This window comes from Acanthopagrus latus, chromosome 10 (assembly GCF_904848185.1).
Source record: "Acanthopagrus latus isolate v.2019 chromosome 10, fAcaLat1.1, whole genome shotgun sequence".
NCBI classification, from domain to species: domain Eukaryota; kingdom Metazoa; phylum Chordata; class Actinopteri; order Spariformes; family Sparidae; genus Acanthopagrus; species Acanthopagrus latus.
In genome coordinates, this window is record NC_051048.1 from 4,729,378 (window position 1) to 4,742,925 (window position 13,548).

At 42.8% G+C, this 13,548-nt stretch overlaps 1 protein-coding gene across 3 annotated transcripts in view; it reads left to right on the forward strand.

The window, feature by feature from the left end:
• Positions 1–1,829: 1,829 nt before the first annotated feature.
• Positions 1,830–13,548, forward strand: part of clcn5b (chloride channel, voltage-sensitive 5b) — a 30,870-nt gene continuing 19,151 nt past the window's right edge. The window contains exons 1-2 of one of the 3 annotated variants that reach the window (XM_037111040.1): positions 1,830–2,157; positions 2,783–2,932. In XM_037111040.1, coding sequence (XP_036966935.1) covers positions 2,791–2,932 — 142 coding nt within the window. In that variant the 5' untranslated portion in view covers positions 1,830–2,157; positions 2,783–2,790. Of the gene's footprint in view, positions 2,158–2,464; positions 2,685–2,782; positions 2,933–11,914; positions 12,107–13,548 lie in introns of those variants that run through there. The other 2 variants (XM_037111039.1, XM_037111041.1) reach the window with 2 other exon arrangements.

The window sequence follows — 13,548 nt, forward strand, 5'->3', positions numbered from 1 at the left end:
CAGGGTGACACAGAGAGCCGGGGGTGGTGGTCTGTGGGAATGATAAAGAAAGCAGCTGTCCTGAATGTAAAGAATCCATGTTTTAGACCCAGACTGAATGAACAGAGGAAAAACAGGGGATGGACACAAAAACATGGGAGGGAGAGTGAATGAAGAGGGTGATGTCCGAGAACATGAGGAGGAGATAATGTAGAATGAATGGGCGAAAAATGATGTATCCAACAAAAACTCACTTGGATGAACGAGTCGTTGTGGAGGAAGTGAAGAGAAACAGGCCCTCCAGTAAAACAAGACACACGGCGGGAGGCAGGGTGGAGGAATGTTTGTGTTGGGCTGCAGGAGCAGAGCGGAGGAGGAGGAGGAGGAGGAGGAGGAGGAGGAGGAGGAGGAGGAGGAGGAGATGAATGAGAGGGAGGTGTGCAGAGAGAAACAAGACATCGTGGGGAGTAATGGAGGAGCAAGCGACGATTAATCAGAAGTAGGACATCACAGCACTTTGTTAGTGGTGGAAGACTAATGACTGTATTTAATATGTTGGGGTAGAAACACAAAATGTGCCGTGGAAACACTGAAAACACACGAGCACACATGAGAACATTTACATTTCTGATAACATATATTTATCATGCATTTAAATAAAAGCACAAAACGTTAATATGACCAGCTGAATATTAGATTTACACCAGCTTTGTAGTTTCTGAGACACAGCCATTTCTGCATCAGGCTATATTTAGTCCTATATTGTGTTTTAATGGTTGATCTCATTTGATCTCATTTAAACACTTTTAATTAAGGAAAGGTGTGACAAGTAACTGCTAACTCAAGCTGTCAGACAAATGTAGTGAAGTATAACGTGAAGTATTTGCCTCAGAGATGCAGTGGAGTATAAAAGAGAAGAGTACAAGTACCTTTAGATTTGAGCCCTGGTTCATGTTTTACAAATGACCACCAGGGGTCGCCCTTTAACTGTCCTAAAGACCCCACTGAAGCTGTCCACTCTGCTATATGGCACTGTCAAAACAGATATGATGTATATTTAGACTATTTGTATTCCAAGTATTAAAATAAGAACATTGTACAAACCAAGTAAAGTATATCTATTATCATATACTCGTTTCATTATTTCAACATCTTTTTAAAAAATTTTATCTAATTAACCCACATAACTGTCAAAGCTTTTCTTCTATATTAAAGCCAACGTCATGTCTGGTTTCCAGATGTGTAAGATATGCCACACTCCATTTGGGCAAACAGACAGTTGGCTTCCCTTTTAATTAAACCCTCTACGTTTGGGGTTATTCCAAATCTAATTCCCCCCATATATTCTTTAAATCGAACATGTTTTGGATATATGTATTACAATCCTGACACCCAACCTTTTGAATTTAATATGTGAGCCATTAAAAGTTCAAATATATATAGAAACATCTAAGATTTATGTATAAATGGGCTTTTTGGATCATTCTCTCTAAAAATGTGCTGCTAAGAAGCTGGTAAATATTGATGACCGATTAATCGAACTGCTCCACTGACCCAGTTGCAAAACCGGCGATTGCTCTTGGCTCGATTGATTGTCCTGTCGCACAGATCACCACGTCAACGCATCGGCGATAAGGCGGTTAAACCGGAAACTGAGTGATTTGCCCTTCAAATTAAAACGATAGATATCTTTTTTTTGCTATATCGGCAACGATTTAATGCAATGTAAAAATGTGACGTACCTTTACATAAAATCATGATTAAGCTCTGAATATAAAATCATAAGATGTGAACTGTTATGATAGCTTTATCGACTACTTGACCGGAAGTTGTGGCTAATCTTCAGCTAGCTTGCCGCTAGCTTGTCGCTTTCCAGTTTTAAGTGGCGCAAACAACGACCACTGCGGATAATTTTACATTAATTCAATAGTTCTGTGTGTTTATTGAATATAATACTCCATTCGGGATTGTCTGGGTGTGTCCGTCGAGGTTTTAAAACAGTCGTTTTGGGGGACGGAGGATGACGCAGGGTTTTCTCGGAGCGGCCGCAGCGGAGCTTTAAGTTGAACGCTGGCTGCTGTTGACATAAGCAGTCTGCAGTTAGAAGACGGCGGCGGGGCAAATCCGAGTCACAAGACTTCTCCACCGAGCTTGGGCGGCTGCTTTCTGCCCTCACAGGTAAAACCGAGCCTCGAGTTACGAGCATATTTCTTCTCTATCTCCTAAATAGACGTGGCTCCTTGAGCGTGGTGACATTCGACCGAGTCAGCTCGGCGGTTAAATTAGTCATTTTGTGAGTGAGGTTCGTCACAAGAGCGGCGGCTAACTTAACGGTCAAGCTAGGCTGATAATCTGCTTTTTCTTTTTTTACGCCGGCCGCAGTTTGTTTACCACCGCTGGGGCGATTTGTCCTGCAGCTCTCGGCTCGAACCCTGAAGTCGGAGCTATTATAGGAGCGTTAAAGAAAAAGGGGGGGAGAGGAAACGATTGCGAAAAAACTTCCCTGTAACTAGAGATGCGCTGTCATTACTGGCTATGTTAAACAGGGTGACAGGAGCTCTGCAACACCTCCGAGAGTCTCTTCGATGACACACAGGGACAGTAAAAAGCGTATCAGACGCCAGCTTGGCTTTGCTGTCTTTCGGGGACAATGTCTCAGTTTGTGGCGAGCTTGTTCAAAAAATGTAAATCCTACGGGGACATAGGTAAAGCCGATGATGTATGTGAGCGACTGAGGTTAGCTCTCCGAGGCTGTTCTCTGACAGTGTTCTCTCTCCTGTCCTTCTCGTTGTGTTGTGAGCAGGGTTTATAATGATGGAAAACCCCGGCTACATCTCCGGGAGCTTTGACGGCCTTCATCATCCGAGTGACGATGATGATGACGACATGGTGGACATCGCTGGAGCCACACTGGACTTCTCCAGCTCGGACGACGTCCCCCCTCTCAGCTCAGGTAACAGAGGGAAGACGTGAAGCTTTGTAGCCTGAAGAGATGTGAGAGTCTTTTTCGGGGTGCTGAGGGAGCTGCAACATACGCCGAATTTACGAGAAGTCTCAAATAATCAAGAGTATGCCATAAACAGCCTTTCACAAAGTTTATAATGCTTCCTCTAACTCAACTTCTCACAAAATTGAGCGATTTTTAAAGGGAGGCTGGAGAGTCTGACAACAGGCGTAAAAGAAGTTACTCATTTTGGTTACTGTTTTCTCTATTTGCACGTTTACCGTCAATAATCTAATGAGGAAGTGAGAAACACTGATCAATCAGGTACAGAGAGGGAAGTACAGCTAATAACTGATGCTTCATACAAGGGATGAAGCAACTTAATGTTTCTCATTTAATGCCAAATTTACCAGAAGGCTCAAATGATGAAGAATTTGTGATTAAAAGCATTTCATAAAGCTTATAAAGTTCCCCCTGACTGAACAACTCACAAAATTGAGCAACTTTTGAATGGAGGCTGGGGACTTTCTCTCCCCCTTCACCTCCTTGCTGTTGACACTAGTTGACGTTGCTGCTTTGACCCGAAGTATGTTGTGTTAATACAAAACACATGACGTCTTTTTATAGACTGACCGGCTTCCTGCGTCCCTCCTTTAAGACTTCGCAGAATTCCTCATAAATGTTCATTCATATGTATAAAACGAATAAAACAACTTGAAGCGCACTAAATAAAAACCTGCAAGGACTTTATGAGCATCTCCAAGTCCCTAGAAGTCTTGAAAATTCATGAATGTGAAGATCTAAAAGCCACAGCCGGGGCGACCTGGAGTTTCAAAAGCACTTCATCCTCAGTTCATCAACTGCTGAGGATCTTTGCTGCGTGTCGAACCTTGTTTTCTTCGGTCAACTCTCACATGTTGTGATGTTATTTGTGATCCTTGCGGTGACAGATTTACTTGAGCTGTTCATCAGGTTGGCATTAAAGGGTTTATTTGGCAGTACGTGCTGTTTTAAAACAAAAAACAAAGGAATAAATTCGTCCCTTTTAGTTTTTAATTTGTCTGCACAGTTAAAAGACATTGTAGTAAAGAGCCCAGAGGAGGGAGGAAGTCAGAGGGCTGATACAGTGTAAAGTCCAACCGAATACAAAACAATTCAGTTAAGTATTATCATAAAAATCACATATCTTTCTCATTTTACCAGCTTATCTATCTTATATTACCTGCCTCTCAGGAGTGACCCACTTGTTTTGAATTCAGTTCTAGCTCGCGGTCAAACTTTGGCTTCCTTGAACGATTGTGAGACCAGCAGCTTCTTTTCCTTCCTCTGTTGAGCTTTGTGGCCTCTAACCGTTAACAATGGCGCTGCGAGAGACTGGAGGTGTCGGTTGTAGTTTTGTAACACACACACACTTAAAAAAGAAGCTGCTCTACAGATGCTATTGTGGCTAACGCTAACCTCAGACCTCAGAGAGTGTGTGTGTCACATGATTTCAGTGAGCTGTAATAAGTCACTACATGCTCTCTCTCTCACACACACACGCACACACACACACACACACACACGGAAACACACTTCATCAACGTGAGCCGCTGTATTTAGTTTGGACTTAACATCAGAACATGTAAACAGCCATTAAAGTGAGTTATGGTGCCAGCAGTGTTTGTGGGAGTCACTGTGACATCTGCACCAGGGCTGCCCGGTTACTGGTGATGTCATCTTAGCGTCCTTCGGTGCAACAGGCTCCTAAAGAGCGCACATGGAAGAGATTTATCGCACGACAACTCTTGACGTCACTGTGGGAGATGCTCCGATTTTCGCCAATTAGAGTGTTATTCTTTAAAAGGGTGCAGCTCCTGGCGAGGCCATTACTGAGTCATTGGTATTGATTAGCAATTCTATTAACCTCCTGCAGATGTATGACGGTTGGTTTGTGCTGTGGAGGAGTTGAAGTCTTTTTCGTTGAAGAGCACTCTCTTCCAGAAGTTGCCTAAACAGTAAATCAGGACGACATGTTTAAAGTTGATGCAAATGTTAGCTGTAGATACAAACGGACCGCTGAGTGCTGATATCGTCTTATCGCATTATTGCTTCGGGTCTTCCTGTCTTCGTCTAAACAGAAAGATAGCTCGAACAAGGACGAGTCCTGGTGCGGTCGGTTCTTCCAGCTCATGCAAACATCCTGAGCAGAGTTGCGATGATTATTAGATCAAAGTTCTCAGTTTCCAGCTTCTTAAATCTGGATATTTTCTGTGTTCTTTACTCTTATGTGTGTATTTTTTTTGACCAAGAAATGTATTGATTAATCAACAGTGAGAATCTAAATGGTTCCCTTAATTGCTTCAGTTATTACCGTATATGTTCAGATTTGAGTGTAGCCTAAACATTTTTAATGCTTCCTCTTTACTTGTGCAACTTTAAGACTTCCTATTCAGTGGTGTCGTTATCAGTTTTACAGCACATTAAAGCAACTTGAGGATCTTTTTAAAAGCTGTGACAGAAAATCTGGAGTCCCATGTTGCCTTGTCACAGCTGATGTCGTCATAACGTGGTGAACAATGTGAACTTTCCTTTAGTTAATGCGTTAAAACTTTACCAAAATACGATCCAAAACCACTGCGCTTCTAACTTTCAGGAAAAGTCAGTAATTTAAAAGTTTGACCTCAGGTTAGTTTGATTTCTGAAGGAGGAGAGTCGCTGACAGACAGTTATTTTGGCTGCCTGGTTACTGCTGATGTCACCGACATTTTGCCCTCCCCACTTGTTGAAACCGAGCGACAAAGCCGTGCCAACAGGAAGGAAGTCTGCAGACAAATTTTTTTTTTCTCTCTCTCTCTTCTCGCTTCTGTCGGCCTGAGCCAGTGTTTCCACCGTGTCAGCTTCTTTTGGGGGAGCGAAGAAACGCAGCCTTGTTTTTAAAATGACAACCGTGTATTTTAAAAATTACACAGTGGTTTATGAAAGAAAATCATAACCTCAGTGTGTGTGTGTGTGTGTGTTTGGTGATTCACTTCAAGTAAAAACAGGAGAATCAGCAAAAACTGGAGTTGCGAGGTTCAAGTCGGCCTCAGACTGATTTATAGTATCGCTTTTTGGGCTCCAGGGAAATCAGGAAGCATTCGTTTTTTTCTTTTTAAATTTGGGATGCTGCCCAAAAAAAAATCATGTTTTTATCTGTGATGGCAGATGCGGCTTGAGTAGATATAAGTGAATAAACTCCAGGTGAAAGCATTAACACTTTTAGACTAACATCTCCTCAACGTGCGTTTTCTTTCCTGCCCTTTTTTTTTTTTTAGTATACCAGCGCTCACTTCCTGCTTTTATTCCCCCCTTGAGACGGGTGCTGTTGGGTTCCCTCGCTGCTCATTAGCGTGCACTTGAACTCGTTGCCAAGCAAGTCTTCTTAATATCCTTTCACCCTGAGTAAACTGTTGCTCGGGGACTCATTAGCTCTCTCATGTTTGGAGACGAGAGCTGGAAGCTGAGGAGGGGCTGCTAGTCCAAATACTGGTTTGGGACTAATATCCAGGTACTCTGATCCCTTTGTCAACAACTGACATACAAGGCAGGAGTTGCTAAGCGAGGCAGTTATGCTCTGAATGGCCCTGTTGAGGTGAATTTGCAGCATAATGCAACGTGTCCGCTGGATGATTAAAGGTTGAATCTTGCTTCACAAGACAAGAAGCAACCGCAGCACCTTTCACTATAAACAAAGGTTTTCCTGTTTTCTTTTAATGAGAGAACCCCGTCACATGGTTTGAAGATGTCTGCCGGCTCTAATCGAGGTTTCTGCCTCTTTTTTCGTCGAGTACTCAAATTGGAAAGTGTCTTGAGGTGACTTGTATTGCGATTTGGCACTACACGAATTAAAGATTGATTCATTAAAACAAAAAAAATCTGCTCATTTTAAACTTGATATTAATTCAGTTTACTTGTCTAGAAGTGTTCAGATTTTATCAACTTAAAATGTTCAAAACATGCTTTTTAAGTAAATGAGAAAATGCAAGTTGATTCCACCACATTCCTGTCCTGACTTTTTTTTTTTACAGTGTTCCCATGATAATTGTTGCTTTCCAGGGTTGAGCGAGCGTGTTGCAGCTTGTCCTCGCCGTCTGGCTTCATGGCCTGTTTGTTATTTTGTTTTTGGTGGGACAAAAAGACGGAAAGGAGCCGATAACAGCACCTGATAACAGCAAAAATGTATTCAGACCGAGGCTGTGCAGGCGCCGTTGACAGCATATGCCTCATACTAGTCTTTATGATTGCAACAAAACTGCTGTTTTTATTCTCCCATGCATCTCGTGAACAGATTTGAACTTGACACCTCTTGAACCTTGTAACTGTAGTAATGTTTTATTGACAGACGACAGCGGATAGAGACGGCGACGGAGCTGCTGATGCGATGCAGCGACAACTTAGAAATTAAATTGGACCTCATTCAAGTTTTAACAGAGGGTAAAAAATCCCACTAAAACCACACGAGGGTAAAAAAGTGGAATAGAGGGGAATTTCCCACCCAGATGATAAACACAAAGCAAAGCTAAGCGCCAACTTTATGTTGAAACACCAGCGGATTATGTTTTATGATCAGTAAATATTGAGGGAGTTGTGAAACACAGTTTGCACTTTGTTTACTTCTCTCTTTTTTTTTTTTTTACGAGATGCCTTTATGTTTGGTGGTTTGCTTACTCTGCTGTTTTTAATTTGTTCAATTCACTGGTGCTGTGCAAATGAAGATGATAATGCCAGTAATGTTTTTATAGCTTGTGATATTGGCACAACTTCCCCCTCAGTGTTGCTGTGGACTCTCTTAGTCAGACTGCCAACAGGATGTAATGATTGACAGGGAATGAGTCACAGCTTTGGGTTGAGTACCACAGTGTTTACTTCACTGGGTCAAATGTGGCTACTGTGTGACGATAAAAAACGAAGAGGTGAGTGAAAATGTCACACGAATAAAATGGAAGGGAGGCCATTTTTCTGATGCCAGGATTTGTGATCAACAAGCTGTAACATGCAAAGATTTGCCCAAAAACCACTTCCTGTCAGCGACTCTGCAGAAAGCGAGTCGAGTAAAGGTCAACCGGGGACGGTTTGAAAGCCGCAGATTTCACAACAGCTGTCAATCGGTCACGGATTTGCCTCTCTGCAGTTGTAAAATTCTTCTCTCCATCCATTGAGGGAGGGCTACTGCTACAGACTTTCTGCTAAAACCCCAAAGATCCTGTGGTTCAGCTCGAGGCTAAGTGCACTTTAAGTGCATCAATCAGTGAGCATAATCATTGTCGTCATCTGTAAAAAGGTACGACTCAGACGCTAAATGAGTCACAATCATCACCGCTGAAAAGAGCCTCGAGCTCTTGATCTTAGGTTGTGCTCACAGGGTTTTGTTTGAGATCAGACTTCACACAGGGCCCTTTTGATGCTGATCTCGGTATCAAAGGGGGCCGAGATCAGCCGAGATCAGCCGACGTGTTGTGGTGATTTCTATAAGCCTGTTCATACAGCTTTTGGCCAACAGGGCGCAGGTCCAGAAACCAATCATGTAAAGTTTCAGCCTTGAAATGTTTAAAAAAGAAAAAGATTGTGACGTTAAATTCACTTTCATAAACTTCTACGGACTAAAAGTGTAGCTGATCTACAAATCCAAACCAACATGGAACCAATAACCACTAATAAAAACTGTGCAGCCGGGCCAGAATTCTTTGGAGCAAAACCAGCTAGTGTGTCTCAATGTGGCTTCGGGTCTAATTTGGCGTCCAGTGTAAAACTGGGACTCAGATGACTCTTATATCCTTCACACACTTTTGCCAGTATGAATGTGAGCAAGTAGGTCTTAGATTTAATCCAGAATGTTTCTTAAAAGTGTTAAATTTTATTTATTTTTTTTTTGGAAGTGAGATGTGGCCGGCTGTGTAGGACTTTAAAATTCAAGCTGCAAAGTTTCCATTAATCTAGATTGTTTGGTGTGTAAAAAGGCAGAATAATGTCGATGGTCGATGGTTCATTGGTAAAATGGTTTCAACGACTGTTTTGTAGTGAATAAAAAAAAAAAGACATTTGACTCTCGGCTGAACAACACACCAAGTTGTGACAAATGACCACAAAAATCTCCACTCGAACCTTCTTGTGTTTGCTTTGGCTGCGTTGCGGTTCGGTCCAACAAAACATCAATCACAGGAAAAAAAAAAAAACCTCACTCGATTAAAGTTCTTCAGAAGAGAAGCTCTGAGTAGTTTCCCAGCAGGACTGTTGCATCACATCCTCATTTTTGAAGGTTTTTCCTTCCAACGCGTGGAGAAAAAAAAATAAAATGAAAAGATTGAATCAACTGCAGAGGCGCACATTCCTGCTTTATTTGATTTCCTCTGACCCACTAAATAACTAAATATGATTTCAAATCTTGGGTTCGGAGAAGCGAAGACAGAGCCCGGAATTAAAACCTTCCTGAAGTCGCCAAGTGTCGCCGGGGGGTCACATGAGACGGCAATTCCCATGGCAACCAGACCTCGGGAGTTCAAGGATCAGAGGCTGGAGACAGCGTGTGTGTGTGTGTGTGTGTGTGTGTGTGTGTGTAAGCCTTTTTTTTATGTGTGTATGTGGAAATCATTCTGGAATAGATAACACACTGTGGACGTTTTTGGCAGACAGCGCCGCGGTCATATGACAAAGCGAGCGCGTCGAATTTTCCAGCTTTCTGTAAGGAATCAAAGGTGGCTGCGTGGTGATTATACTGTGGAAGTGTCAGATTATAGTCACACACACACACACACACACACTCGGACAAGAGCGAGTGCTGAGCTCAGCATGACTCTCCTTTTTCTGGAAGCGAGCAGAGTTGCTCCGGGGACTCTTGTGTTGCTGACCCATTTTTCTGAGAAGCTCTAACACTGGATCAGTTTTACGTTGAAATGTGGCTGGATTGTTTGCCGTTGTGTCGTGTGAGTTTGTGTGTTTTGGGTCGTGCTTCCTACAGCATCTTCCAGTGTCAGCGCCGTCGTCCCTGCAGGTGAAGTCAGATGCTCATTAGCTCGCCCGTGTTTTGTCTGTGAACCCTGTGATAGATTGACAACCTCTCCTGGGTGTAACCTGCCTCTCTCTCACTCCTCCATGCTGGGAAAAGCTTCCCCTCCTCACACTGGACAGTCTAGGGCCAGATCTGACGAAAGGGAAGTGCTTAGTGCTCTGAAAGCACAGAAAAAGAAACAATGTGCTTTTTAGTCTTAGACGTAGGTTGTCAGGTCTGATTTTTGTATATATTCTCAGCCTTTTTATGAAATAAGAGTATTTTTTTCCTTAGCAACACACATAACTAATGAAATCACCCTGATTAAAGGGCCGGAATGAGGTCATCCAGTTGATGGAGTCTGTTTTTAATGTTCATGGATTCAAATTAATACAAAGAAGACTGAATTGAATTGTAATTTTTAATATTGGTTCAAGGCAAGGAATCCGATCAAGAACACAGCGCGTCGTCGATAAGGCAACAAACGCTCTGACATATCGAAAATAAAGCCCGATATATATGTTGGTCAGCCGAGACCGGCCTGTCACAGATTTATTGATATCAGATATATGGTGTCTGATATGACATTTGATCCACAGAATGTAATGCAGAAAAAGATTCTTGGGGTAATTTACAATTATAATATTCCCGGAGGAGTTTAGTTTCAGTGCTGTCATGTAATTTTGGACACTAAAAGTTCAGCCGAAGTATTGATATATTAACTTTTTTAGTCCCTAATATCTGTAGCAATATTGTGGTCGGGCTCTAATGGGAAATCTTAACTCTTCTTAGATGTTAAATGTTAAACATCTTATGCGATCTGTTCTGTGTATGTGCAGCTCTCAGCAGAGATGAGGAGGAAGCTCCGCAACTTCCACCATCAGCTCTGGAATGATTTCTTTTTCAACCAGATGTGGCTCTGTGGCTTCTTTCTGTTGCACTGCTAAACTTTTAATCTCAAGATCAACTTGAGGTGTTTCTGCTTGTGGCCCTATCAGGGTTGTCCGAGGCCATCCCACCATAAAGTTACTCTGATTCTGCACCTGTTTGCTGGAGATTTGACCTTTTTTTTTTTTTTTCTCCTGTATTCTGTATTTTTCCTTCTCCATTCTCATGTAAGTAGGTTGAGCTGTGCCAGAAACCTCCTTCTTCTCTCTGCTGTTAACTGAAAAAACCTGTTTCATTCATTTGTGTTTCTCGAGGCAAGCGAGCCGGCCGGCTTCTTCAGCTCCGTTTTTTTTTTTTTTAACTTAAAGTACAAGTTCAGTCACATCATCTGTCTTTTGCAGAGCTGCTTTCCCACTCTGCGACGTCGCGACTTTGGCTTTTAGTTTTTAGACAGTTGTTCCAAGTGAACCAGACAGGAGAGTTAGGGGTTAAATAGCTACCACAGTACAAGTCCAACCCTTTCATAAGCAGTCACTACTGCTAAAAAGAAGAATTTGACTGTGGTTTAGCCATATCTACTTTAAATACACAGCGCCGTATATCTCATGGACGGTTAACTCAGAGCTTTTTGTGTGAGTGGAAGGTAACGCACTTCTTCTGAGGTCGTAGCAAGGTTAGGATGAGTGTAGTTCTTGTGATCAACCCCAAAATGTCAAGTTCAACACTAAAAACCAGAGTGTTAACATAGATTCAAGGTTTAAATCACTCACTTTAGTTGCTTTGAATTCAGTTCTATCCAGTATTTACAGACCGCATTCCCGGAATTGACTGATTTGAGAGTAAATACACCCACAGTCTGACCCCCTGTTGCACACTCTGTGTACCAGACAGCCTTTTATTTCCGGAAAACCATCAGGAATCAAAGGATCAAGACCTTGTGAACACAGATGACCTCATTTATTTTTTATTTTTTTTACGTAGCAAGTCACGTCAGCCAATCGGAGGCAGCTCACAGGCACTCGGGACCTATAAGAAACGGCTCCTGTCAGCTCGGCAAATCCTCACGTCTCCCCAGACAGATTAGCCAGTGAAAGCTCATTTCTGAAGCTCTGTGGCCAATGAGGGAGCGCTCCACTTCCTCGAGGAGTTGAGAGGAGGGAAGAGATTTCCAGTTTGACTGTGGGTCCTCAGTTTCGGAGCGTTTTTTTGGGGGGGGGAGAGACAGGAATGAGGGATGGCCTGCGAGTTGTGGACTACGCAGCTGGATGAGGAGGTGCTGGTTGAGAACGGTGAGTTGTGTGGACCGAGGAAGAGTTTGAGACGGGGAGCTGTGTGATAAAGTCTGCACTCTGCTCTCGAGCTGTCACACACGAGCAGCGAAAGAGTTGGAGCGTCGGGGTCTGAAGAAAGGCTGTCGTCACGCTTAAATTACAAGTTTTCTCCAACACCTCCTCCACATGTGTCTCTGCTTTCAGACTCAAACCGTGTGAAATGTCTTGAGTTTCCACATTCTTGTGGTTGTGTTTTTTGCTGATGTGTTTGACTTTATCACAGCGGGGGTTTAATGATTAAGACTGTTTACAAGCAGACGCTCATGAGTCATGTGGTTAATGTTTCTGTGCTTGCAGCCTGCATGTGGAGAAAGAGACCCTCTTTTTTTTTTTGTGTCGGTGTGTATACAGCTGTGTGTTTGACACTGGAGGTCTGCAGCAACAGATACACGATGAATTCCAAACACTCTTATCTGTGTGTGTGTGTCGGTGTATTTCCTACTTCAGGACTTGTTTGGGTTCACAGAGACCCGCTTTGTCCGTTTCTGTGAAGATATGAGGTGTAACGGCCGAGGTTAGATCCTCACCGCTTGTTTTTCTGTCATCTTTGGGGTTTTGGGATCGACTTGTTTCCACCGAACAACAAATTGATTCAGTCTGGTAAATAATCAATGGATTCTTTGACAGTGAGAATCCGACATCACCATGAAAAACAAGATCAGTTATGCCGACGTGAGATGTTTCTTTTGTTTCTCTGGCCGGCCGGTGATTATATCAAACCGTGGCAGACTCAGGATATTAACTAAAATCTCATCAGTTATGAATAATGGGAGATTGAATGCTTTGTGTTCTCAGGCAGACTTTGATAAATGATCACGTGCAGGATTTGGCCGACGGCGGTCGAGACAAGCCGGACGTTTTTCTCTTTTAATCCATTCGTCACGCTTGCCCGCCACTGTACGGGGTCACGAGGGGCCTGCAGTGCAGCCCAGCATGCACCGGACCGCGAGGTTAATTGATTTAAAGGGGATTAGGTAAACAACACACAGCAGCACAACAACCTATCAGCAACAAGATGGTTTGAATTCAAAGGAAGCAAAACAATGCATGACTGCCATTACAGTAGTTTCCCCTCTGGCTCTGGTTACATTACAGGTTTTATTACCATCAGCTGATTCTCGTCTTGTAACCTTGTAGATGTTGAGGTGTTTCGTAACAAAGGTTGAATGACCTGGCGGAAAGAAATAAACATGTTTTGTCAACTAAGGTCACACCGGATATGGTGTCATTGTGCCTGTGAGCAAGGCACGTCAACCCCCAGTGCGGGTATTCTCACATATGAACTTGATTCATGAAGCTCCTTTTTAGTCGCAGTCTGTCTTCTTCTAAGTTATAGAAGTAACTCTTTAGGCTCCAACTCACATTTAGTTTCATTTACATCTTTTAGTCTATAAATGTTG